Source organism: Pristis pectinata, chromosome 27 (assembly GCF_009764475.1).
Source record: "Pristis pectinata isolate sPriPec2 chromosome 27, sPriPec2.1.pri, whole genome shotgun sequence".
NCBI classification, from domain to species: domain Eukaryota; kingdom Metazoa; phylum Chordata; class Chondrichthyes; order Rhinopristiformes; family Pristidae; genus Pristis; species Pristis pectinata.
Genome location: NC_067431.1, coordinates 31474587 through 31501805, shown reverse-complemented (window position 1 = coordinate 31501805; position 27219 = coordinate 31474587). Strand labels below are relative to the sequence as shown.

The 27219-nt window shown below is 41.3% G+C and overlaps 1 protein-coding gene across 1 annotated transcript in view; it reads left to right on the top strand.

The window, feature by feature from the left end:
* Positions 1–26690, top strand: part of ppp2r1ba (protein phosphatase 2, regulatory subunit A, beta a) — a 69092-nt gene extending 42402 nt beyond the window's left edge. The window contains exons 12-15 of the mRNA XM_052040110.1: positions 12161–12315; positions 18157–18299; positions 23937–24028; positions 25611–26690. Of these exons, the coding sequence (XP_051896070.1) occupies positions 12161–12315; positions 18157–18299; positions 23937–24028; positions 25611–25627 (407 nt within the window). The 3' untranslated portion in view covers positions 25628–26690. The remainder of the gene's footprint in view (positions 1–12160; positions 12316–18156; positions 18300–23936; positions 24029–25610) is intronic.
* The last annotated feature ends 529 nt before the right edge of the window (positions 26691–27219 follow it).

Sequence of the window (27219 nt, the reverse complement as noted above, 5' to 3'; positions counted from 1 at the left end):
AAAAGTTTATGATTTTAATTCTGGCATAATGTACCTCCTTCCATGATACTTTAAATTATATTAGTAATGAAACGACAGCAGTTCCAGCTTCTTAACCAGATGCGTAAGGGAATGTAATCATGGGATGCATTTGAGTCTAGATTAAAGATTTAATTCTAACCAGTTCCTCCTCCTAGTGAGTATTGGAATAGGTGGATAGGTCAGGTGAATGTGTGCTAAATAGATGGTGTAAGAGTGGGGGGCTTTAGATTTCTGGATCAACAGGAATGCTTCTGAGGAAAGTAGGTTGGATTACAATTGAACCAGCACATTCTGTGTGAATGTTTGCATGTGCTGTTGGGAAAGACTTAAACTAATTAAGTAGGAATGGGCCACAGTAGATGTACAGTTGAGGGGCGGTGTGGTCAGATTTTGAAGGGAAACAGTCAGTTCAGTAGGGAGAGCAAACATAGGTGCAATAAGGTATATGGGAGAAATGCAAGGCAATATTATATTTTATTTTATTGCAAGCAGTATGACTAGTAAGGCAGACTAACTTGAGACTGTTGATCAGCACATGGGAGTACGATATTGCTGCTGTCACAGAGACATGGTTGAAGGAAGAGCAGAACTATTAACTCAACACTTCAGTGGATAAAATTTTCAGCATGATGGGGGTCTGTTAAAGAGGGGGTGGTATTGCAATATTGATTAATGAGGAGGATATTCTAGGAGGCATCTTACAAACCCACAACCTCTACCACCTAGAAGGACAAGGGCAGCAGAATCTTAGGAACATTACCAACTGGAAGTTTCTCTCCTAGACATACACCATCCTGACTTGGAAGTATATTCTCATTGTGGAGCAGAGGGACCTTGGTGTACAAGTTGAAGGATCTCTGAAGGTGGCAGCACAAGTAGATAAGGTGTTGAAGGAAGATTATGGGATTCTTCATTAGCCAGGGCATAGAATATAAGAGCAGGGAGGATGTAGTACAATTTTGTAATTAAGTCACAGCTGGAATACTAGTCACCAGACTATAGAAGGGACTTAAAGGTCCTAGAGAAGGTGCAGAGGATATTCACCAGGGTGTTGCCTGGGATGGAGCTTTTCAGTTTAGAGGAGAGACTGGCTAGACTGGGTTTGTTTTACTTGGAGTGGAGGAAGCTAAGGGGAGACTTGATAGAGGTATGCAAAATTATGAGGTACAAATGAGTCAGACAGTCATAGCAACAAACTGCTGGAGGAACTCAGCGGGTCAACCAGCATCAGTGGGAGGAAAGGAATTGTCAACATTTCGGGTCGAAACCCTGCATCAGGACAGTCATAGGTTTACGGGAAGCAGGAAGAGGATTAGAGGGGACCTGAAGAAGAATTTTTACACCCAAAGAGTCTTTGAATTTGGAATGCACTGCCAGAGTGGGTGGTTCAAGCTGGTACTCACACAACATTTAAGAAATATCCAGACAAGCACTTGAATTGCCGAGGCTTAGAAGGCGCCAGACCAAGTGCTGGTAGATGGGATTAATGTAGATGAGTAACTAATGATCAGCGTGGACATGGTGGGCCAAAGGGCCTGTTTCTGTGCTATATGACGCTGACTTCTAGGCTGTCCCCTTCAGTTTCTCTTTCCTACTCCATTCTCCCCACTCAAGAAACACTTATTCCTTCCACATATATAGTGGCTGTTCCAAATGTGCTGCGCTACTTGTGCTTAATGCTATACACTTCTTTAAACATTGTAAAATACATTCTACAAGTTTTTATGCATATTTTCCAAATGGATTTTTTAAATAAATGTACTTAGCCAGCATCCTATTACTGCAAATATTTCACATTAATTCATTTTGCTATCCAAAAATCAGAATAAAAGATTGGTGTCAAATGAAAATGTGGAATTTCAAATCATATCTACCATTGAAGAATAGTAAATGAAAGTCTAAAAACCTGCAAATGATGGAAATCTAAAATAAAAACAAAATACTCAAAACAGAAACTCAGCAGCGTATGCAGGTCGAAGATCCTCCATCAGAATGGGGGAAGAGAAAACTATCAATTGGCTTTGCACCGTTGGATCTCTACTCTTACAGTTAGTTATTTTTTCTTGCCTAGTTCTGATGAAGGGTCTTTGACCTGAAACATTCATTAACAGTTTCCCTTTCCACAGATGCTGCCTAACAAGTTCAAGTCGAGTTTATTGTCATATGCAAAAGTACATGTGTGCACAGGTGCAATGAAAAACTGACTTCCAGCAGCATCATGGGCACATAGCATCATATGCAGCATTCACAAGAAAAACATAAATTAAACAATTTTTACAAGAGGGAACACAATTAGAACAAAAAAATAAAGTCCATTTTAGTGCAAAGTGGTCATAGTATTGCTAAACTGTAGTAATTAGGGCTTTGCTGGTTGGTTCAAGAACTGAATGGTTGAAGGGAAGTAGCTGTTTTTGAACCTGGTGATGTGGGACTTCAGGCTTCTTTCTGTACCTCCTGCTCAATGGTAGCTGCGAGAAGATGGCATGGCCTGGATGGTAGGGATCTTTGAAGATAGATGTTGCCTTCTTGAGGCAGCACCTCCTGTATATCTATCCAATGATGGGAGGGATGTGCCCGTGATGTATTTGGCAGAATCCACAACTCTGCAGCTTGTGTTCCTCTGCATTTGAATTGCCAAACCAGACATGATGCAACCAGTCAGGATACTTTCAACAGCACATCTGTAAAAGTTTGTTAGAGTGTTCGGTAACAAGCCCTGCCTCCTTAACCTCCTAAGAAAGTAAGAATATGCTGAGTATTTCCAGTGTTTTGTTGTTACTGAATGTTTTGGATTTATGGATATCGTGCTCTAGTAAAGTAAGACATTTTAATCATTCTTTTCTAAAACAATGTACACTCAGCCTTGTCCTAGATCTTAAAATGCATATTTAGAAGACACATCAGTGATGTAGAGGATAGAAGACACATTAGTGTTTTCTGCCCACCATTTACTGGTGGTTGGAATTCTGTGCATGGGACAAATGTTTGAGTAGTGGTTGGCTGACTATGAAGGTTTAGTTAAGGTTAGTTTACAGTAAACATCCAACCTTTTGTGGAATGTGTTACTGTTACTGGCAGTAAGCTATGCTGGGTGACTGGAAATGCAGGCAACCCAGGAAGAGTACGACAAATCAGCAATTTGCAGAACAGTAAACAAAGGCCAAGGAGACGTGCAGTTCAGCAGCTTCCAATGTCCCTGTTTATATATTTTTTTTAAAAGACTTCGTTTCTAACAGTAAATTTTTTTCTCCATCCTCCCAATTTTCTAATTGTAAAATTAGTTATAAATTCATACTGATCCAGTTGAATTAATGCAAAATATTTTGAGGGTGAACTGGAGTTTGGTGTTTAGTGTGTTGCTGGGGTAACAGAGTACAATAGAGGTGTTCAGTTTAGACTTGAAGTGTTACAAAATCTCAAAGTGGAGCATGGTGAGAAAAAGTTAGTTATTTCTCCAGAAGTGAACAGGAGAATGCACTTCTGAGGGAGGAATAACTTCACACGCCTCGTTCCTTTTTGAGTGATTGGTTAAAGTATGCCCTTGGGGAACGCTGTATGATATGTGGTGGGACCCCTTCTCCATTGTCACAAGATAAATAACCTGGAACTCACATTATAAATTAATACAAATGTGCATTTTAACTCATAAGCAAAATTTGATAAATAAAACCACAGCCATCTGTAAGAGCTGTTCAACAGTCAAGATGTGACTGAGTAATAAAATTGAGATTTTGTATTTCTGTTTGGATTTGTCAGAACATAATGCAGAAGGGAGCCTTCCGGTACTGGAAGCTTTGGACTTGGGTGTAGGGAATATATGTGCAATGAAGCACAATATAAGTATCAATTGCTTTTGATTCTGTGTATCCAGGGTGATGAGTTGTTGGTTAGTTGTGTGCTGCAACTGATGACCTTCAAAGGGACCTTAAGAAAAACAAAAAGAAATTAGGTGATGGAAGTTTTTGCATTATCTTTGCTTGATGTGTGAATAACTGGGGTGTTTTTGATATGGCATTGCATTGGTAAATGAGGCTTTTTTGTCAAAGTTGTTACGTTTTCAAGAAGGCTGTGCCTCTAAAATAGTGAACCATCAATTGTGTTTGCACAGTTTGGAACTACTGATGTAGTATTTCCTTGCCTAATACTGCAATGAAATCTAAAAAATACTATATTTGATTACAAAGATTGTCAAATTACAAATTCATGGCTGTAATTATCATACCACCAAATTCTGGTCTCTTTGTGACCAGAACACTGCCTCTGTCAGGGCAAGGGAAAGCTTGGTAATTATTGCAGGAAGCTGTCACAGCCTTTGGGAGAGTTAGTACAGTTGACCCTTGCATTACAGTCATTCTGGTAATGGAAATTCATCCTTGCAGAATACACAAATCATGACCCAAAAATTTGAGATGAAATAAAAATCGCTCTCAGAATTTGTGAGGGGGGATAAAGTAAATGAATCAATTTTTTTTTAAACTCGTGATTCTTGACACATAGGCAGATATGTGGCTTTACATTGTGGAAAATCCTGATATGGCCCATTTTCTAGGAATAGGGATCACCTGTATGAGATATTGCAGCCTCCTATAGCTGTGACGTTAGTGAATATAAATGCAGCTTTAATCTGGATGAAGGAGCAAATTAATGTGACTCATCACCCAGGTACCAATGGATAATTGGATTATATCATTGCTTCCTTGACAATTGTAAAGTATATTGACATCTTGTGAAAGACGATGACAACGTTCTATGAGAGCCACAGTTATTTCAATGCCTCTCCTTTCATGCAAATGATAATAAAACACTTAATAGCCCTAGATCCACATGAGTAAATATTTTTATTAAGTTGTCAGCTCTCATTAGAAACAGCTGAATAATAGATTTCTATGCTTGTGAGAATCAATGATCACCAACTTCCCCTGTTTTAGTGGATTAAAATTTTGTTTTCTAAATGATGCATGTGCTTTCCACATCTTTTGCATGATCTAAATGTATTTAAGTAATTGGAGAAAATAATAATAAGGCCACTCACTTTTGTTCTGTTCAGGATCCATTTGGCTAACTTCAAATAAAATGTGCACTCTTAGAGCAAAAATGCTTCAATGAAATCTGACTAAACAAAAGAGAAATTGTACACTATCTTGCTCCCTTAATGCCATTATCTCTGCATGGTAAACCCTGGTTTTATTCCTTGTTTGCTGAAGCCCTTTCTCTAAAACCATATTATGTTGCAGCAGAAGTCACTGTGGTATTAAACCTAATGGAAAATTACTAATGCTATTATTTAATAGAATTCCAGAATTGGCCTAAAATTGGACTCATTAGATGAATGTTCCTTTAAGCTTTAGTGACTGGGTTGGGTAAGGGATTTGTACTGAAGACATGGATTTTGTGCTGGTGCTTAGTTCACAGCATCAAAGTAGTGCCAAATTTGGCCCAAGCCTGTAACAAGATATCACTACTTTCATAGAAGTACTACAAAATTTATGACCCACAAGAAAGGCATTCAACCTATTGTTTCTCCGTGAGCAGGAAAGAACCACCCAAGCTAATCTCACCTTTCAACACTAGCTCCTCAACCCTGTCGGTCACAGCACTTCAAGTGAATGTGATCAGGATTTCTGTCTCTGCCACATAAGACCTAACATACTCTGGTTGAAAGATAATTTCATCTCCTCCCCTCCAATCTTTCTGCCAATTATTTTAATTTTATGCCCCTGGTTTTTAAGTCCATCAGCTACAGGAAATGGGTAATTCAATGAAGAGTGCAAATGGGCACACCTGGAGCAGCACTAAACAATCCCACGACCAGTGGATCAGATCTGAGCTCTGCAGTTCTGCCACATTCAGCCATGAATAGTGGTGGACATTTGAGCATCTCACTGGAGGAGGCTCCACAAATATCCTCGTTCTCAGCGATGGGAGAGCCCAGCACATCAGTGCAAATGAAAAAGCTGAAGCATTTGCAAGAATCTTCAGCCAGAAGTGCTGAGTGGATAATCCATCTCTGCCTCCTCCAGTGATTCCCAGCATGATAGAAGCCAGTCTTCAGCTAATTTGACTCACTCCACTTGCTATCAAAAGCAACTAAAGGCATTAGATACAGCATAGGCTATGGACCCTGACAATATTCTGGCAATTGTACTGAAGACTTGTGCCCCAGAACTTGTTACGCCCTTGGTCAGGGCGTTCCAATACAACAGCAGCACTGGCATCTACCTAACTATATGGAAAATTGCCCAGGTATGTCGTGTACACAAGAAGCAGGACAAATCCTACCCAACTTACTACAGCCCCAAAAGTCTGCTGTCAATTATCAGCAAAGTGATGGAAGGATCAAGTGCTATCACGCTGCACTTGCCAAGCAACAACTTTCTCACAGAAGCTCAATTTGGGTCCCTCAGCTCCTGACCATATTACAGCCTTCTTCCAAACAAAGATTGTAGAACTGAACTCCAGAGGTATTTGCCCTTGATATAAAGACATCGTTTGATTGAGTATGGCATCGAGGGGCCTTGGCTAGACTGGAGTCATAAAACATGGAACAGCACAGCACAGAACAGGCCCTTTGGCCCACAATAACAATAGCCGACATAGTTATTTCCTCCTACCTACAGAATGCCCATATCCCTCTATTTTCCCCTCATTCATGTGCCCATCCAAGCACCTCTTAAAAGCCCCCAATGAATTTTCCTCCTCTATCCTATCAGGCAACGTATTCCAGGCATCCACCACTCTCTCAGTATAAAAACGTCTATTCTGAACCTACCCTCTCTCACCTTAAATGCATGCCCTCTGGTATTGGATCGCTCAATAATGGGAAAAAGATATTGCTTGTCCACCCTATCTATGCCCCTGGTAATTTTATACACTTCCAACGGATCACCCCTCAGCCTCTGCCGCTCCAGAGAAAAGAATCCAAGTTTGTCCAGCCTCTCCTGATAGCATATGCCCTCTAATCCAGGCAGCATTCTAGTAAACCTCCTCTGCACCCTCTCTAAAGCCTCGACATCCTTCCTATAGTGAGGTGACCAGAATTGCACACAATACTCTAAATGTAGCCTAACTGGAGTTCTATAGAGATGCATCATAACTTCTTGACTCCTATAATCAGTACCCCAATTAATGAAAGCAAGCGTTCCATAAGCCGCCTTAACCACCGTGTCTACCTGTGTAACCACTTTCAATGAGTCATGGACTTGTACCCCAAGGTCTCTCTGCTCTTCAACACTATTAAAGGTCTTGCCCTTAAGAGTGTACTGCCTCTTGACATTAGTCCTACCAAGGTGCAACACCTCACATTTATCTGGGTTAAACTCCATTTGCCATTTCTCTGCCCACATCTGCAACTGATCTATATCATGCTGTATCCATCGCCAGTCTTCTACACTGTTCACAACTCCACCAATCTTGGTATCATCTGCAAATTTACTAACTCATCCATCAACATACTCATCTAGGTTACTTATGTACATCACAAGTAGTAGAGGTCCCAGCACAGATCCCTGTGGAACACCACTACCCAGGCCTCCAGCCCAACTAAGTCCCTTCAACCACCACCCTTTGTCTTCTGTGGGCAAGCCAGTTCTGGATCCACACAGCCAATTCTCGACTGACCTCATGCATTCGAATTTTCTTGATTAACCTATTATGTGGGACCATGTCAAATGCCTTACTGAAGTCCATATAGACGACATCCACAGCTCTACCTTCATCAGCCTCTCTCATCACCTTGTCAAAAAAACTCAACCAGGTTAATAAGACGCAACTTGCCCTGCACAAAGCCATGCTGGGTTTCCCTAATCAAGCCATTGGATTCCAGGTGCTCATATATCCCATCTTGAAGAATTTTCTCCAGCAATTTTCCTGCAACTGACGTGAGACTCACTGGTCTATAGTTCCCCAGATTTTCCCTTGTTCCTAGAGGAACAACATTAGCCATCTGCCAGTCATCCGGGACCTCACCCGTGGTCAAAGAGGACACAAAGATATTGGTCAAGGCCCCAGCAATTTACTCTCTCACCTCTCTCAATAACCTGGGGTGTATCCCATCGGGTCCCGTGGCCTTATCCACCTTAATACTGTTTAGGAGACCTAACACTACCTCCTCCTTGACCTCTAAATGCCCTAACATGTTTCTGCCATCAGTTCCAATTTCTGCGTCCTGCATGTCTCTTTTCCGGGTAAATACTGAAGAGAAATACTCATTCAGAACCTCACCCACATCCTCTGCATCCAAACATAGATGTTATTCTTTATCCTTAAGTGGTCCTACCCTTTCCCTCATTATCCTCTTATTCCTGACATAGCTATAGAATGCATTTGGATTCTCCTTAATCCTACTTGCAAAGGACTCTTCATGGCCCCTCCTGGCTTTCCTAAGTTGATGGGAGTCGGGGGGGAAAATCCTCCACTGGTTGAAATCACGTCTTCTCCAAAGGAAGATGGTTGTGGTGGTTGGAAGTCAATCATCTCAGCTGCATGACTTCTTTGCAGGGGTTCTTTAGGGTGGTGGGCTAAGCCCAACAATCTTTAGCTGCTGCTTCAATGATCTTTCTTGAATTGTAAGAGCAGAAGTAGGGATATTTGCTGCTGATTGCTCAGTATTCAGTTACCATCTGTAACTCTTCAGATGATGAAGCTGTCTACAACCAAATGTAGCAAGACCTGGACAATGTGCAGGCCTGGGCTGATAAGTGACAAGCAACATTCGTGCTACACAAGTACCAGGCAGTGATATCAACAAGAACGAATTAGCACCCCCGACATTCAGTGACATTACCTTCACTGAATTTCCCACTATCAGTATCCTGGAGGTTACCATTGACCAGAGGCTGAACTGGAGAAGCCACAATGTGGCAACGAGCAGGTCAGAGGCTAGAAATCCTGCAGCACCCCATCCACAACCACTTACTCCACCACCGATGCACATCCTGTACCATCTACAGGATGCACTGCAGCAATTCACCAAGACTCCTGAGACAGCACCTTCCAAACCCACAAAATCTACCAGCTAGAAAAATAAGGGCAGCAAAAGCATGAGAGCACCTCCAAGGCACAAACCATCCTGACTTGGAAATTTATCACTGTTCTTTCACTCTCATTGTGTCCAAATCCTGGAACTCCCTTCCTAACAGCATTTTGGGTTTACCCACACTTCAAGCACGGCAGCAATTCAAGAAGGCAGGTCACCACTACCTTCTCATGGGTGATTAGTGACGAACAATTAAATGCTGGCTCAGCCTGTGAAGTCCACGTCCCTTGAATGAATTGGGGGGAAAAAAAAGGTACTTATTTACTTTATCTAGGCCCCTCATAATTTCATACACCCCAGTTAAGTCGCCCCTCACAGCCTCTTGTTCCACAGAAAGCATTTGCAGAAGCTGGAAATTCTGGAGATACTCAACAGGTCAGGCTAATAAATGGCCCTGGAAATGTTAACTCTGTATTTCTCTTGACAGGTGCTGGCTAACCTGCTGAGTATCTCCAACATTTTTTATCCCAGCTTATTTCTTAGTCCTATCTACATTCTCAGAAACTCCCTACACTATCTTCGGTGCATTCATGATTTTTTTGTTATGTGGTTGCCAAAACTCTGCAGTCCTCAAGCTGCCTTTAAGCAGTATCTCTCGGGTTCTGTTTCTTGTAAATGATAGCTCTGTGTATTCTCAGAATTGTGTCACTTGCTAGGTGTAAGTATGTCAGTAAAGCATGAATTTATCTCTGGTATCTAGTTACTTCTGTCAACTTGATAGTTGAATGAATAGAAAAAATAGGCACTGCGGTAACTGGGATAAAGGTCTTATCAATTAAATTGCATGGATGACAACTGAGCAAGTTGTGGTATTTAATTGATGCTCGAGGCCTCTCCTAAATTTTAATATTTCTCAACCATTTAAATGTGATAGGAGCTTTCAAGCTGAACTTCTGTAATAGACCATAAGACATACAAGCAGAATTAGGCCATTCAGACCATCGAGTCTGCTGCACCATTCAATCATGGCCAATTTACTTTACCCTCTCAACACTGTTCTCCTGCCTTCTCTCCCTAACCTTTGCTTTTACTAATCAAGACCCTATCAACCTCTGCTTTAATTATATCCAATGACGGCCTCCACAGCCGTCTGTGGCAATGAATTCCACAGATTCACCACCACCTGGCTAAAGAAATTCCGCTTCTTCTCAGTTCTAAAGGAAAGTCTTTTTATTCTGAGGCTGTGCCCTCTGGTCCTAGACTCTCCCACCACTAGAAACATCCTCTCCACGTCCACTCTATCCAGGCCTTTCAATATTTGGTAGGTTTCAAAGAGATCCCCCCTCATCCTTCTATATTCCAGTGAGGGCCAGAGCCATCAAACATTCCTCATGCGTTAACCTTTTCACTGCCTGGATCATTCTCGTAAACCTCCTCTGGATCCTCCTCGAATGCCAGTACATCCATCCTTGGATACGGGGCCCAGAACTGCTCACAATATTCCAAATGTGGTCTGACCAATGCCTTATGAAGCCTCAGCATTATATCCTTTTTATATTGTAGTCCTCTTGAAATTAATGCCAACATTTCATTTGCCTTCCTTACTACTGACTCAACCTGCAAGTTAACCTTTAGGAAATCCTACACTAGGACTCCCAAGTCCCTTTGCACCTCTGACTTCTGAATTTTCTCCCCGATTAGAAAATAGTCTATGCTTTTATTCCTTCTACCAAAGTGCATGATGCTGTATTCCATCTGCCACTTCTTTGCTTGTTCTCAACCTGTCCAGGTCCTTCTGCAGATTCCCTGCTTCCTCAACACTACCTACCCCTCCACCTACCTTTGTAACATCCGCAAACTTGGCCAGAAAGCCATCAATTCTATCATGCACATCATTAACATATAACACGAAAAGTAGCGGACCCAACACCGACCACTGAGGCACACCATTAGTCACCCGGCAGCCAGCCAGAAAAAGCCACCTTAATTCCCACTCTTTTCCTTCTGCCAGTCAGCCAATCTTCTATCCATGCTGGTACCTTTCCTTTAATACCATGGGCTCCTATCTTGTTTAGAAGCTTTGTCAAAGGCCTTCTGAAAATCCAGGTAAACGATATCCACTGACTCTCCTTTGGCCCTCCTGCCTATTACATCCTCAAAGAATTCCAACAGGGATTTGCCAGGCAAGATCACCCCATAAGGAAACCACACTGACTTTGGCCTATTTTATCATTTGCTTCCAAGTATCCCGAAACCTCATCTTTAATAATGGACTCCCAAATCTTACCAACCCCTGAAGTCAGGCTAACTTGCCTATAATTTCATGTCTTTTGCCTCCCTTCTTAAAGAGTGGAGTGACATTTGCGATTTTCTGGTCCTCTGGAACCATTCCTGAATCTAGTGATTCTTGAAAGATCCCTGCTAATGCCTCTACAATCTCTTCAGCTACCTCTTTCAGAACCCTAGAGTGTGTAGTCCATCCAGTCCAGGTGACTTATCCACCTTCAGACCTTTCAGCTTCCCAAGTAATGTTATTAGTAAAGATGTATTTTATCATTGCAAATGTTTACAATCTGGATTTCTTTTCATTTTTATAAATGAAATGCAGATGAGTTTTTTTCCTGGTGCAAATAATTCTATTATAAGGTGCTTTTCCCAAAAAGGCAGGGCTGATTTTTTTTAATAAAGTACATTTTGATTAAAGACCAATAAAATGATCAACAGATTTGATTTGACTATGTGTTTAGCTTTTAGTGTAGGTTCATTTTCCCCTGCAATTTGAATTGCGGTTAGGGTTTGAATAATGACTATTTGGTATTGGTTGCACCCTCTTGGATCAACTATAATGTATTTATTTTAATTGGCCTCTTTTTATTTTTATTGCATTCATTTGCGATTGGTTGACCTATTGATGTAATAGATGTGTGTATTTGTAAAATATTTAATGATATATTACAATGGTCCTAAATTTTACTTTGCATTTTACTTTCCAAGTACACAACTTCCAGTGTGTATAATTTGGTATTGAACAAAAGGTAATGCAAGCTTTGCATTGAGGAAATTTGTATTTTATTCAACAAAGAAGGAATTCCTCCACTTGTTTGAAAATCAAGTAGTAAGAATAATCAGATGAGATCACTTCTTGATTATGAATGTATCTTCCAGTATATGCCATTCGAGAGGCTGCAACCAACAACTTGACCAAACTGGTGGAGAAGTTTGGCAAAGACTGGGCAGAATCTACCATTGTGCCTAAAGTACTTGCCATGGCCAGTGATCCCAACTACCTTCATAGAATGACCACCCTTTTCTGCATTAATGTAAGTATAATTCTGTTGATGCTTGTATTAAACTTCAAAAGCTGGTATGTTTTATTAGAAGTAAAAAATACAGTTAGAACTCGGACTTGAATATAAAGAATTTTAAAAAAGTACCATGGATTTGTTTAAAAATTCTGTTTATATTAATATTTTTTATGTCTGCTCTTTGTGAATGTTTAGATTCTGCAGAAATCAATTAACAGCATCTAATTATTCTATCAAAGGTTCACATCATGCATTGCCAGAGTAGAGTTGTACCAGAATTATAAAACTACCAGTATTTGGGGGTGGGTGGGTGGTTGAAAACAGCTGCCTATAAAGCAGTCTATTTTAGAGCATGTTAGCCTCGATTAAGGAACTGAAGTTTAAATCTGTTTAAAGTAGTACCTTACTTGGTCTTTCTCCAACTGGAGTTTGATTTCCTGTTGTGTTTATATTCAATGAAACATGCTGGTCATAAGGATCATTCCATCCAGACCTATTTTTGTGTACCTGCTGTATTTGTGTAAAGAAAATAATTAAAGTTTATGGAAATGCTAAAGGTAAAACAGATTAATTTTTTATTTCTTTAAAATTTAAAGACTTGCAAGAAGGTATTGATTATGTAACCTTTAGTAGTTAGATAATATATTAAACCATCTGATATTTAAACTCATGTTCCTGGATTCTGGGAAATCAGTGGTTCCCTTATTTGTTGATTTATTAATCTATTGCTGTTTATTCTTCTAAAAAGTCATTCATTTTATTTTAGATAGTTTTCATTTTTGAAGTATGGACATACTTTTTATTTTTGAACCCTGCTTATTAATGAATTAGTGTGTTGATACCAATTGATGCAGGAAGTAGCAAAAGTATGGATAGCCAAGGGAGGAAGTAGTGGAGGTGATCTATATTGGCGGATTCAATAGCGTACAGCAAATTATGAGAAAGGATAGAGATGTGTAACACAGAAATGGGCCCTTAGGCCTAATTTGTCCATACCGACCGTGATGCCTATCTAGATTACTCCCACTTCCCTACATTAGGCCCCTATCCCTCGACATTTTTCCTATCCAAGTACCTGTTCAAATGCTTCTTAAACATTGTAATTGTATCTGCCTCTACCACTTGCTCTGGCAACATGTTCCCAATTACCAGTATCCTCTGTATGGAAAAATTTGCCCTCAGATCTCCTTTAAATTTTTCCCTTCTCACCTTAAACCTATGACCTCTAGTTTTAAACCACCCCCTCCCCCCGCCCCCCCCACCCAAATCTTTGGAAAAAGACTGACTAATTAGCTTATGACCCTCACTAATTAGCCTATGACCCTCATAATTTTATAAACTTCTATGTCACCCCTCAGCTTCCTTCAATCTAGTGAGAATAAGCCCAGCCTGTCAAATCTCTCCTTACAAGTATAGCTCTCCATTCCAAACAACAACAACTGGTGAATCTCTTTGGCACTCTCTCTATTGCTATCACATTCTTACTACAGTGTGGCAGCAAGAACTGTACACAATACTTTGTGTGGCCTGACCAATGTTTTGTATAGCTGCAAAATGATGTTACAACTCCTGTACTCAGTGCTTTGGCTTATAAAGGCAAGTGTGCCAAAAGTCTTCAGGACCCTATCCACTTGTGTTGGCATTTTCAGAAACCTAAAAACTTGCAGCCCAATGTCCCTCTGTACATCAAAACTTCTGAGGTTCCTGTCACCTTGCACAACCTCGCATTCAACATCAGCAAGGCCAAGGAATTGATTGTGGACTTAAGGGGAAGTTGGGAGAACACACATCAGTCTTCATTGAGGGGCCAGCGGTGGAAATGGTGAGCAGCTTAAAGTTCCTGGGTGTCAGCCTCTTGGAGGATCTGCCCTGGGCCCAACACATCGATGCAATCCTGAAGAGGGCAAGCCAGCGGCTCTACTTCGTTAGGAGTTTGAAGAGATTCGGTATGTCACCGAAGACTCTTATGAATTTCAATAGATGTACGATAGAGAGCATTCTGACTGGTTGCATCAGCCTGGTATGGAGGGTCCAATGCACAGAATCTCAAGTGGCAGCAGAGGGTTGTAGACTCAGCCAGTTTCATCACAGGCACAACCCTCCCACCATCAAGGACATCTTCAAATGGCGGTGCCACAAGGCGGCAGCATCCATCACTAAGGACCCTCACTGTCCAGGACATGCCCTCTTCTCCATGCCCTCTTCTCATTACTACCATTGGGGAGGAGGTACAGGAGCCTGAAGACTCACACTCAATGATTCAGAAACAGCTTCTTCCCCTCCATCAGATTTCTGAACAGTCCACAAACACTACCTTATTATTCCTTTTTTTTTTGCACTATTTATTTATTTTCGTAATTTGTAGTAATTTTACATTTTTGCATCGTACTACTGCTGCAAAACAAGAAATTTCATGTCAGTGATAATCTGATTCTGATCTACTGTGCATGTCCTTTAGTATTTGATGTCCCAAAATGCATTACCTCACACTTGTCTGGATTAAATTACAACTGCCACCGGTCTGCCCAACTGATCTTCTGTATCCTTTCACAATCATTTTCGCCATCAACTACTCCACCATTATTTATGCCATCAGCAAACTCACTAGCCAGTCTGTCTATATTCTCATTCAAGTCATTTGGTCCCAGCACCAATCCTGGCAGTACACCACTGATTACAGACATAGTCAGAGAAACATCCCTCGACCCTACCCTGTGCCTTTTATTGCCAAGCCACTTGTGGACCCAGTTTGCCAATACACCTTGAATTCCATGTGTCTTAACCCAGACCAGCTTACAGTGCGGGACTTTCTCAAAAGCCTTGCTAAAGTCCAGGTAAATTACATCTACTGTGCCATCATCAATATTCTTAATTAGCTCATCAAAAAACTCAAATCAGATTTGAGAGACAGGATTTCCCCTGCACAAAACCATGTGAACTCCTCATCAGTCCTGCCTTTCTAAGGTAACATAAATCCTCTCCCTTAGAAATTTTTCCAATAATTTCCCTCCTATTGATGTGAAGCTCACTAGCCTGTAGTTTCCCTACTACATTTTTTGAACAAGGGGATAACGTTGGTAATCCTCCCATCTTCTGGTGCCCCACCTGTGGCTAATAAAGATGCAAAAATCTCCTTTGGAGTTCCAACAATCTCCTCCCTCACTTCTCATTGCATCCTGGGATAGAACAGGATCTAGATGAACTGGAGAAGTAGTCCAGGGAATGGCAGATGGAATTTAACTAAAAGTGTGGCATTTTGGTAAGTTAAACCAGGGCAGGACTAGCATAGTAAACGGTAGGGCCCTGTGAAGCATTGTAGAACAGAGACACCTAGAGTTACAAGTACGTAGTTCCCTGAAAGTGGAGACATAAGTAGACGGTTGTGAAGGAGGTGTTTGGCACACTTGCCTTCATTGGTCAGGGCACTGAGTACAGGAGTTGGGGTGTCATGTTACAGCTGTATAAGACATTGGTGAGACTGCACTTGGAGTATTGTGTACATTTTTGGTCACCTGCGTAAAGGAAGGATGTCATTAAGCTGGAAAGGGTGCAGAAAAGATTCATAGGGATATTACCAGGACTGGCAGCTTGAACTATAAGGAGAGGCTCAATAGGCTGGGACTTTTTTCCCCCTGGAGCAGAGCCGGAGGCTGAGGGGAGACCACGGGGTATAGGTAAGGTGGATGGTCACAGTCTTTTCCCAGGGTAGGGGAGTCTAAAACTAGGAGAGAGGGGGGAATAAAGTTAAAAGGGACTGAAGGGCAAAATTTTCACAGAGTAGTGGGTATGTGGAACAAGCTGCTAGATTAAGCTGTAGAGGTGGGTACAATTACAGTGCTTAACCTTACAATGGTAGATGTCTACCTCAATCTACCATTTACCTGTCACTGTCTCCCAGCTCCACCCTGCTCCCCTCCCCTACCTGGCACAACTTGCTTGCCATTCTGCACCCCTTCCTCAGTCCACCAATCACCTTGGACTCTTTTCTCACCATTCCCCTTCTGCTCTTTATACTGGCCACCTCGCCTCTCCACTCTGTCCTGATGTTGGGTTTTGATCTGAAATGCTAACAATTCTTTTCCTCCCACAGATCTGCTTAATTGAGATTGTTTGTTGCTGCAGATTCTCTATGTCTCTTGCTGTAATGCTCTCCTTGATTGGTAGTGCAAGACCCCATCCCTGAAACATCTATACCCCAGGACACCGAGCTGCCATCCTGCCTTTCCCTCAACCATATTTCTATAGAAACATAGAAAACCTACAGCACAATACAGGCCCTTCGGCTCACAAAGTTGTGCCGAACATGTCCCTACCTTAGAAATTACTAGGCTTACCCATAGTCCTCTATTTTTCTAAGCTCCATATACCTATCTGAAAGTCTTAAAAGACCCTATCGTATCCGCCTCCACCACCGTTGCCGGCAGCCCATTCCACGCACTCACCACTCTGAGTAAAAAAAAACTTACCCCTGACATCTCCTCTGTACCTATTCCCCAGCACCTTTAAACCTGTGTCCTCTTGTGGCAACCATTTCAACCCTGGGAAAAAGCCTCTGACTATCCACACGATCAATGCCTTTTATCATCTTACGCACCTCTATCAATTCACCTCTCGTCCTCCATTGCTCCAAGGAGAAAAAGCCGAGTTCTCTCAACCTGTTTTCATAAGGCATGCTTCCCAATCCAGGCAACATCCTTGTACATCTCTTCTGCACCCTTTCTATGGCTTCCACATCCTTCCTGTAGTGAGGTGACCAGAACTGAGGGCAGTACTCCAAGTGGGGTCTGACCAGGGTCCTATATAGCTGTAACATTACCTCTTGGCTCCTAAATTCAGTTCCATGATTGATGAAGAACAATACACCATATGCCGCCTTAACCACAGAGTCAACCTGTGCAGCTGCTCAGAGTGTCCTATAGACTTGGACCCCCAAGATCCTGCTGATCCTCCATACTGCCAAGAGTCTTACCATTAATACTACATTCTGCTATCATATTTGACTTAGCAAAATGAACCACTTCACACTTATCTGGGTTGAACTCCATCTGCCACTTCTCAGCCCTCCACACTATCCACAACACCTCCAACCTTTGTGTCCTCAGCAAACTTACTAACCCATCCATCCACTTCCTCATCCAGGTCACTTCTATATTTACAACAATATCATAATCCCTCTGCTGATTGATTGCTCTCAGCTCATCCAAGTTACTGCGAGGTTTCTGGCATTAAAGTAAATACAGTTAAACCTGTTGACCTTCTCATGCTTCCCCACCTATCTCTGCCTGCACTGCCCACTGGATCTGCCTGTTCTAATTTTTTTTTTTACATAGGATTCTGACTCGCCACCTGCTGCACTGTTCTTGGTCCCACCCCAACTGCCTAGCTAGTTTAAACCCTCCCAAGTAGCACAAGCAAACCTCCCTGCAAGGATCTTGGTGGTCCTCTAGTTTAGGTACAACCCTTCCTCCTCCTCCAGGTCACCCTGCCATGGAAGAGATCCCAATGATCCAAATACCTAACGCTCTCCCTGCTGCACTGGCTTTTTAGCCACACATTCAGCTGTCCTATCTTCCTATTCCTATACTTGCTAGCACATGGCACAGGGTAATCCTGAAATCACAATACTACCACTTCTGCCTTTCAACTTTCTACTTAACTCTGTAAATTCTCTTTGCAGAACCTCATCTCTCTTCTTACGTCATTAGTACCAACAGGGACTACGCCCATTGGCTAGTGACATATAATAGGGCAAAATGTATTCTGAGCCTTGTACCAATCAGGTAGATGATCTTTTTAGTCTTGGTTAGTTAAAGATATTGCTGTGAATAAACATTGCTTTTTCTGATGAACTTTCAGGTGTTGTCTGAAGCCTGTGGCCAAGATATCACAGCAAAGCAGATGTTGCCAACGGTTCTACAGATGGCAGGTGATCAGGTGGCAAATGTTCGCTTCAATGTGGCTAAATCATTGCAGAAAATAGGACCGGTTTTAGATGCGAAGTAAGTATTGCGGATAATTATTACATGAAATTAATTGGGATTCAGAACTCGGGACATGGACAGTCTGTAGTCTCCAATTTGTTGTTTTTTTTGCTTGAGCTAGAATGGAAATTGAGACACTAGTGTGATGGCAATTAGTCATAGAGTCATACAGCATGGAAACAGGTCCTTTGGCCCAACTGGACCATGCTAACCAAGACTCCCATCTAAGCTAGTCCCATTTGTGCATATTTAGCCCACGTGTCTCCAAACTTTTCCCATCTATGTACTTGTCAAAGTTCCTTTTAAATGTTTTTAATGTACCTGCCTAGGCCATTTCCTCTGGCAGCTCATTCCATATACCGACCACTCTCTGGGTGATAAAGATGTCACTTAGGTTAAAGAGTCAAACAGTTATACAGCACGGAAACAGGCCCTTTGACCCAACTGGTCCATGCCGACCAAGCTGCGCCATCCTGTTTTAACCTTAGACAACCTTCTTCACTGTTCAAAGGAAATCATTTTTGACCAATTCATTGGAATTCTTTGAAGGACTCATGTCATGTGGATAAAGAGCATTGGTGGGTGTACTCAGCTTATATTTCTGTAAGATATTTGATAAGTATTGCATCAAAGGTTATTGTGGAAAATGAAAGCTTATGGTGTAAGAGATAACATATTAGAGATAGAAGATCGGCGGTAACAGGAAAGTGGGCCTAAATTGGTCTTTTTCTGATTAGCAAGGTATAACGAGTGATGTGTCACAGGTATTGGTGCTGGGAAAGCAGGGAGTGTTCTTCAGTCAAATTGGGCATTGGTGAAGCTGTGTGCAGAATTGGTCTCCCAAGGAAAGGTACAAGTTTGTTGGAAACAGTTTACAGAAGGTTTATTAAATGAAATATATAGAGGATAACCCAAGCAAGCCCAGTAGGCAGAGCAGACTGGAGCATGATGAGGCGCATGGGAGGATTGGTATGCTAAAATGCATTTACTTTAACACGATGAGCTTGACAGGTAAGACTGGGGGGGGGGGGGGTGGGAGGGGCAGCTTAGCGTTCCGGAGTATACAGTAGATGTCTCAGGCATGATGAGGGAGCTGTAAAAGGGAAAGGGGCGCCACAGTGTTGATTAGGGAGAACATTATGGTAGTATTCAAGGAGGGTATCTTGGAAGGTTCTTCTAGTGAGGCTATATGGGTAGGACTTAGAAATAACAAAGTGGCTATCACTTTACTGGGGTTATTGTACAGGCCCCCAAACGGTCAGTGGGAGATAGAGGACCAGATATGTAAACAAAGGTGTAACAGCAATTTGTCCTGATGATAGGGGAGTTTAACTTCCCTAACTTCGTATGAGTGGCTTGGATGGGGGGAGTTTGTGAAATGCATCCAGGAGAGCTTTTTGAGGCCAATACATAGTCAGTCCTACTAGAGAAGAGGCTGTACTGGATTTAATCTTAGGAAGTGAATCCAGGAAAGTGGTCAGTGTGGGAGTATATTGGGGATAGTGATCATAATTCTCTTAAGTTTCGAGATAGTTATGAAGAGAGGTAAGGATAGTCCACAAGTTAAGATCTAAATTGGGGGAAGGCTGATTTCAATAACAAGACAGGACCTGGCAAAAGTAGATTGGAGAAGCTGCTTATAGATAGAATAACACCTAAGAATAACACCTAACAAATGGGAGTCTTTTAAATGGGAGATAGACTTCAAAGGCAACATTTTCCTGTAAGTGTTGAAAGGTAAGTATGGCAAGATTAGGGAACACTGGATGACAAGGACTACTGAGAGTTTAATGAAGGAAAAAAAGGAAGTACATGACAGCTATAGGTAATTGAAAATGGAAGATTCCCTTCAGGAATATAGAGAGTGTAGAAGAGTACAATTTTTAAACAAAAAAAAAGAAATTAGGAGGGCAAAAAGGACCATGAAATATCATTGGAAGATGAGATTAAGAATCCCAAGGTGTTTTATAAGTATGTCAGGAGCAAAAGGGTAACCAGGTAAAGGGTGGGTCCCCTTAAGGACCAGAGGGGCAATCTTTGCATGGGACCAGGGAATGTGAACAAGGTCCTAAATGAATACCTCTTATCTGTATTCACTAAGGAGAAAGACATGGTTGATGGAGAGTTCGGGGTGAGTTGACACTGAAATTCTGAAGCATGTTAGCATTAAGAAGGAGGAGGTGTTTGATGTGTTAGAGGGCATAAAGGTAAACAAATCCAGAGAGCCTGATGTGATGAATCCCAGGCTGTTATGGGAGACAAGGGAGGAGATTGCTGGGGCTCTAATGGTGATCATTAGCCATAGATGAGGTGCTAGATGACCATAGGATAGCAACTGTTTTATTCCTTTGTTCAAGGAAGACAGCACATATAACTACAGGCTTTAAATCAGTTGTAGGGAAACTATTGGAAAAAATTTTAAGGGACAGAATTTATCTACACAGACAGGCAGGGACTGATTAGGGATAGTCAGCATTGTTTATGGAAAATCCTGTCACATAAATTTGCTAGAATTTTTTTGAATAGGTATTGATGAGAGCACAATAATACAGCACAGAAACTGGCCCTTCAGCCCATCATGTCTGTGTCAACCATGATGCCAATCTAAACTAATCCCACCTGCCTGCCTGCACGTGGTTGTTGTGTGAAACGGTTCTTTTGGAATCTTAAAGGTAGAGGAACTCTAGACACAGTCTTTGTAATTAAAAAATGCTTTATTAACAAAGACAAACGCGGGGACAGAATGAATAGGAACAGATGCACACTCACACACACGCAGGACACCGCAGACATGAGGGGGGATTGCAACAAGGATGAGATACACGCACACACAAACACACAATAAACAAGATACAGCTAATTAATGGATAAGCACTTCAATGCCTGAATACCTTGACCCAACAAGCATTAGCCCTAACACTCCCTAGAATCTGACTAAGACGCTCCCAAACCACGTGATGCCCATTCTTACCAGTGGTCTCTGCAGTGTTATCTCACTACTCCTGGGGCAGTCAAGAGAGAGACCAGTGGATTGCAACATTCTTTATAGTGCTAGGAGGCTGGGTGGAGCCTAGCTAGGTGATTTAGACAGGCCAATGGTTTGGAGATCAAGGACAAAGGTGCCTGCCACAGCCAATGGTCAGACAGGTTCAGGGACAAAGGTGGTCTCCAAAGCCAATCCCTATGCCCACACCTGATGGGTGGGGTGGAGCCACACCTTGATTGACAGTGGTGTCACTTCCGATCCAAAGAGCAATGCTGTCCTCCAACCAGCAGGGTCAATGTTGTTACGGTCACGGGACAGCCATGTGCTCTCATTCTACAGTGGTCCATATCCCTCTATTCCCCACCTGTTCATGTGCCTGTCTAAATGCCTCAAACATTGCTATCCATCTCCTCCTACCATTTCTGTCCTAAACTCCAATTAGCTCGCCTTTAAAAGGCTCCCACTTATCAGGTGTGGATTTACCATCAAACAGCTGCTCCTAATTTACTATCTCCTGTTCCTGATACTGTAGTAATTAGCCCTTCCCCAATTTAGCACCTTCACCTGAGGATCAGTCTTAATCCATAATTATCTTAAAATTTATGATTACTGTTCCCAAAATGCTTCCCCACTGAAAACTTTTATCACCTGGCCAGGCTCATTCCCCAATGTAAGCTCTATTATGGCCCTAGCCTAGTTGGACTATCTGCCTATTGTTTTGTGTAACCCTCCTGGATGCAATTTTGGCCCATTGAAGCCCTTGGTACTTGGGAAGTTCTATTCAATATTGGGGAAGTTCGATACTGGCTGTTTGAGGGTAAATCCACACCTGACATGTGGGAGCTTTTTAAAGGCTAGTTGAATGGAGTTCAGAACCAGCATGTTATTCTAAGGATGAAAGATAAGGATTGCAAGGTTCAGGTACCATGGATGATGAGAGATATAAGACTAATCAAAAAGAACAAAGGAAGGTTTGGGAAAGCTGAAATTCCTTGAGGAATACAACAGAAGCAGGAACGATCTTAAGCAAGGAATTAAGAGGGCTTTAAGGGGCCACTAATTGTCCTTGGCAAGTAGGATTAAGGAGAATCCCAAGGCATTTTGTACATATATTAAAAGCAAGAGGGGCTTAACCCTATTTTTACATCTTTCCATGATCTACCTGCATATATGTTCCCCCATCTCCCAGTGGCTATTGGGAGCCCCTCATAGTGATTGCATCTTTTTTATTCATGGGTAATGCAATATATGTTGTCTGTGTGGACTTTAATAAGACCTTTGGCAAGGTCCTGCATGGGAAGTTAGTCGAAATAGATAGAACTGATGGGGGCCAGGCCAGGCTGGCAAAGTGGATCAAAAATTGGCTTAGTAATAGAAGGCAGAAGATGGTGCAGGAGGATTGCTATTGTGCACATTTTCAAGCAAAGTCATTGCCATAGATATAGTCAAAGTTGTACAGCATAGAAACAAGCCTTCTTGCCCACTGCGTCTATGCTGACCATCATGCCTATCTGTGCTAATCCTACTTGCCTGTATTAATTCCATATCCTTCTGTCTTCCTCATTGAACATAGAACAGGCCCTTCAGCCCATGATGTTGTGCTGAACTAATTAATGACGTTTAATTAAACAATCCCTTTGCCTGCACATGGTCCATATCCCTTCATTCTCTGCAAGTTCATGTGCCTATTTAATGCCTCTATTGTATCTGCCTCCACCACCATCTCTGGCAATGCACTCCAGGCACCCCATCACTCTCTATTAAAAAAAACTGCCCTGCACATCTCTTTTGAACCTTCTCCCTCTCACCTTAACTGCATGCCATCAAGTATTAGACATTTTGACTGTGGGGGGAAAAAGATACCAGCTGTCTATTTATGCCTCTCATAATTTTATAAACTATCAGGTCTTCCCTCGGCCTCCATCGCTTTGGAGAAAACAACCCTAGTTCGTCCAACATCACCTGCACCTATAGTACCAGGCAACATCCTGGTAAACCTCTTCTGCACCCTCTCTAAGGCCTCCACATCTTTTCTATAATGGGGTGACCAGAATTGAATACAATACTCCAGATCCGGCCTAACCAGAGTTTTATAAAGTGCCTGTCCAGGTGTGTCTTAAATGTTATTCCTGCCTCCACCGCCACCTCCGGTAGCTCATTTCAGATACCAACTACTCTGTGTGAAAATTTACCCCTTAAATCCTCTTTAAACCTTCAACCTCCCTCCTTCAACCAATGAAGTACAAATCATGGTCAGAAGTGATAGCCACACAGTGCGATTTCACTTAACAACATGCTAGAAACTGTGCATTTATAATTTGATTGTAAATTATGCAATCTATCAGTTTCTATTTTCTACATAGAAGGAAGTTCATCCACTTATGCCCTTTCTCTTCAGTCAGGTTAAAATTGCATATTCGAGTGATTTTCTTTTTCCACCCACTAGCCCAAATGAGCTTAGTTGCAGTTTTTGACGATACTCCCCTAGATGAGTTGTTCTATCCTGTATCAGACCAGTAAGTGATCTGTTGTGGAAGTGAGAGTTTGAGTGAGAGGCAGGAAAGCAGATTTTGATCTGGATGATATCCAAGATAGTTTTGGGTTTCAGTCAGAATGCTGCTGTCTTGTTTTTCAAAGGTCATGGGTACTAATGTTGCTTTAAATCACAGCACTTTACAGAATGAAGTCAAACCAATATTGGAGAAACTGAGTCAGGATCAAGATATGGATGTAAAGTACTTCGCGCAGGAAGCTATAACCGGTAAGTTGCTGCTTTGGACCTACTTTGGTATGAGCATAACTGTTTGAAGGAAGGATATTTAAGACCTGCATTTTATCCCACACATTTGCCCCTGGATCTCTGAAAACAAGCATAAGCTGGATACTCACTGGATTCTTGCTGCAGTTGCATTCTTTTGCAGCTTGAAGATTCATAATTTTTTTTAAAAAAAGGCTAGTTAACCAAAAGATGTGTGCATCATAATCTGCACATGCAACTAGTCTCTGAAGGACATGACAAATCTCTGCAGTTCTCAGCATGTTCGCTAATGGGGATAAAACACATGGATTCAAAATTCTGAAAATATCCAAAGTGGTTAGTCTCTTAAAAGTAAGTAACTTTGAGAGTTGGTGAGAAGATTGTGAACAAAGCTAAAACACTGTAGTGACATTTGGAATAGTGTCCAGTAGATTGATTGATAATTGTTCAGAAATCTAAACCTTGTGCCAAATTTGACATGATTAAATTATTGTCACTTTTGTTTCTTGTCTCACCCCACTGTTTTTGTAGGTTGAACATTTAAGAACCAATTAGGAACCTGAGCAGATCCTCAACTAATAGTTCTGTTGGATGTGGAGGATTTTGTAATAGGGTTTAAACTGTCTTCTAGAATGGGTGTTGAAGATCTAGTGGTGCCATTCAAGAGTTCTTTGGCATTATGGTCAATGTTTATCCCTCCAGCTTCACTCACTCAACTTTATGGGTAGCTCGTAACATTGTTCTAAGTGGGTCCTCTTGTGTGCATTTGTTACAATTAAAATAATTCATTTGATGTGCAGCATTTTAAGACAACTTGATATTGCAAAAATCACAGAAGCTTGTTTCCTATTTTCTCTTGAATAATTTTGTGGTATTATGTCTCAAGAAAATCAGAAGGTTCCAGGCTGGTTCACAATGTGCTAAATTAATTGTTGATGTGAGTAATGGCCTCTATTAATGGATTAAGGAGTAAGGACATAGATGTAAAAATTTGCCTTAAAATTATGAGGGCGAGGAAAGTGGTGATGATCTGGAAGTCACTGCCTGTGGGGGTGATGAAAGCAGGATCAATCAGGTCTTTCAGAAGTTAGGTGCTTTACTGAGAATATTTTGAAGGGTTATGAAAAAAGAGCAAGATTGATGTGGTCGCTGTACTCAGAGCCAGCACAGACTCGACAGCCTCCTTTTGTGCCATAACATTTCCATGTTTCTGTATGATATCAGTGGCTTGTGCATAATGTTTCCACTGTATTTCATGTTCAATATTTCAGTATTGAGAAGTGCAGTTAAAATGTTTCCTTCTTTCAAATCAAGTAGTTAGCAGAAGCTGGTAGGTTTTAAAGCAACAGGAAATAAAGATTGATAATTATCTTAAATTATGAATTTGCCTGTAATATACAAGAAATGTACAGATCAAAGAAATGACAGATCCCATTGCTAGAATTCCACCAAATTGTGATCATAGTTTACTTTTTTAATCCAGATAGTGTATCGTACATTTTGATTATTACCTTTTTAAATTCACTGAACATTCACATTTTGTCTCCTTTTAATATCTAACCTGCAATTTTTTTCCTTTATGTAGTGCTTGCTTTGTCATAGAAAGAGCGGAAGAAGTGAAGAAACATCTCTCCAGACTTGCAGTGAGATGCTGCCCCTGATGCCATTGAAAACCTTGTTCCACTATTTCTTAAGAGGTTACCCTGGAAAATGTAAATGTATCATTGGTAGTGTCACTGGATTTTAGCTGCATTGGAGATTCTAGTTTCTGCAATCTTGCTGCTGTCTAAATTTAGCTTGAGTGATCATAGGTGTGAGCTACACTTATTTATTTTCATTGATTGTAGTGTACCCAGTGGCATCATGTATCTAAAGGGTTTAGCTGTTAACTATATTAACAAAAATAGGGCGTGAGGTTGTTTATTTCCACTGCTGTGTCAATAGTCACTTGCATCCAACAGTTGCCAGCATGTTTTCTCTTCCTTTCCCAAAACACTTGGTTGCATCCCAATATCCAATGGCAAATATTAGCCATAAAACTAAAGATGCTGTTTACTTGAAAATATAATGGTGGTTAATGTTTTTAGATGGAGCCCTGATGAAGGGGTCCCCATTGCCTTTTCTTTTGGTTACTGAAGGACATGCTGCACATTTTGACCTACCTTGTTTTTCCTTTACTTTCAATCATTTTTAACCTAAAAAATGAACATCTGCAGTTTCTTTTCATTTAGACAGTTATGGAATAGCCTTTGCTGCAACTCTGTTTTAAGTAACTGTAAATGCCAACCTCATCATTTCAATGACTTAACAGCAGTGCCAATGGATATTGTGATTACCTGGTAGTTAGGCTGCATCACTTTTGTACTTTATTAGTTATGTAGATTTTTCGGTTTTGCTTCGAAACACCCAAACTTTTGCCTGCTTCCCATACAGAACAGAATTACAAGATATTGTATCATTCCAGTGAGTTAGTAAAACTTGGGATGCTATTTCATTATTGCAAATCATGTAATTTAATGCTTGAATTGCTTTCAACACGAGTCTTTTTGAATGATTTTTAAATCGTGTTAGGTGGATTGAACCTGTTACCAGTGAATGTTTTCTCCTAATTTGTATATTACATCATTATTTTGACTGATTCCCTAATAAAGTGGATAAAGGTAAACTTTGTCTTGTGTTGAAAACTGGAGAGGTGCAGAATTAGATTATTTGGGACCTTTAGAGCGTAAAAGCACATAAGAAGCACGTAATATGCTTTATTTGGTAATTGTTCCTTCTATTCATTTGCTTTTAATGTGTTTTATTTCTGTACTGTTCACTAGCTTTTAAGAACTAATGGTTAGATCAAAGTTTTGCACCAAAATTGGTTTGTCACGGAAGTGAAAGTAGCAGATGGATTCCAATGAATTTAGTCAGTGTGGAGACCAATGGAGTCAGTCATAGTTATACAACACAGTAATAGGCCCTTCGGCCCAACTTGTCCATACTGACCAAGGTGCCTGTCCAAGCTCATCCCATTTGCCTGTCTTTGGCCCATTGACCCAGTAAACCTTTCCTATCCATGTACTCATCCAAATGTCTTTTAAACATTGTAAATTGTACCCACCTCTACCACTTCCTCTGGCAGCTTGTTCCATGTACCCACCACCTCTGTGGAAAAACTTGTTCCTCAGGTCCCCTTTAAATCTTCAGAG